The following is a 1,353-nucleotide window of genomic DNA, read 5'->3' on the forward strand; positions in this document are numbered from 1 at the left end:
GAGTGCCATGAAGGCGCCACTCTAGGGGGCTCCACAGCCGACCCACCGGGTGTTGCTAGGGTAAAAATTCTCCGACGGCCGTGCACGCGGCACGAGCACACCTCATTAGAATCGATATGAGCAAGAACTCAAAGAAGAAACTGTGAACGTTTCATCATTATATTGTCTCATTAAAAGTGTAGATCAGTGGTTCCCAAACTCGTTCCACTGCTTGTGCAGGGAAAGCCCCGGGCGGGCTGGGCTGGTTTGTTTACCTGCTGCGTCCGCAGGTTTGGCCGATCGCGGCTCCCAGTGGACACGGTTCACTGCTCCAGGCCAATGGAAGCTGCTGGAAGCGGCAGCCAGTACGTCCCTTGGCCCACGCCACTTCCAGCAGCTCCCATTGGCCTGGAGTAGCAAACCGCGGCCACTGGGAGCCGCGACCGGCCGAACCTGCAGACGCGGAAGGTACACAAACCAGCCCGGTCCGCCAGGGGCTTTCCCTGCACAAGCGGCGGAACAAGTTTGGGAACCACTGGTGTAGATAAAGAGGACATCAGGGTCCCTGAGTCTCTACTCAAATTGTAGCCATACCATGCAAGTGCAGTTCTTACAGCCATCTGTCCAGGATTCAAATTCTCTGTAGGTGGTGCCCTTCATGATGCAGGTCCTTTCACAATAGCACTGATCCAATTTAGTCATCCTCTGCTCAGCTCGGGACAGCTGTACACATTTCACAAAGATGAGTTATTACATTGGTAAACAGTTTCCATATAACTAAATAATGATCTAACTGCCATCTACCATCCAGGATTGCAGAGTGAAAAAGTACATGTGTGAAAATGGAGTCAGATGATGACTAAGTGGTTATTGTGAAATATTAAATGATTAAGTTCAGCCATTAGAGCAGAAAAATTGGAAGCTGAGACATGCTGCCGCTTACTTTACCCAATGACATCATGGGACTACTGATGCGAGTAGGGCAAGAAGGATTTGGCAAGTGGCTTATCTCTGTGAAGCATCCATTTTGCAATACCCAAACTACTTGCAGGTAATTATCAGATCACATGCAGAACACATGAACTTGAGAGATGGGGAGGCAAGAGTTCTTGTTAATTGCAAGTAAAGCTCACATTTTACATGTATAACACTTATTCCTGCACTTCAACCAGGATATTTCTGTAATTTGTGCTATATTGTAAACCAATGCAGTGTAACATTACAGAACCCAGTATCAAACCAGTGTGTCAATAGCACTCCTACAGACATTTAAAGCACTGACCTTTTTTAAATAATGGTGTAAGCTGATGTATGCCCATTGGTAATTGCAGGGCCGGTGCTACCATTAAGGCAAACTAGGCAGTTGCCTAGGGC

At 47.7% G+C, this 1,353-nt stretch overlaps 1 protein-coding gene across 1 annotated transcript in view; it reads right to left on the reverse strand.

The window, feature by feature from the left end:
* Positions 1 to 1,353, reverse strand: part of NELL2 (neural EGFL like 2) — a 230,977-nt gene that overhangs the window by 163,845 nt on the left and 65,779 nt on the right. The window contains exon 8 of the mRNA XM_026648958.1: positions 574 to 702. Coding sequence (XP_026504743.1) covers positions 574 to 702 — 129 coding nt within the window. The remainder of the gene's footprint in view (positions 1 to 573; positions 703 to 1,353) is intronic.

The sequence above is a fragment of the Terrapene carolina genome, unplaced genomic scaffold, assembly GCF_002925995.2.
Source record: "Terrapene carolina triunguis isolate 2854851 unplaced genomic scaffold, T_m_triunguis-2.0 Scaffold68, whole genome shotgun sequence".
In the NCBI taxonomy this organism is placed as follows: Eukaryota; Metazoa; Chordata; order Testudines; family Emydidae; genus Terrapene; species Terrapene triunguis.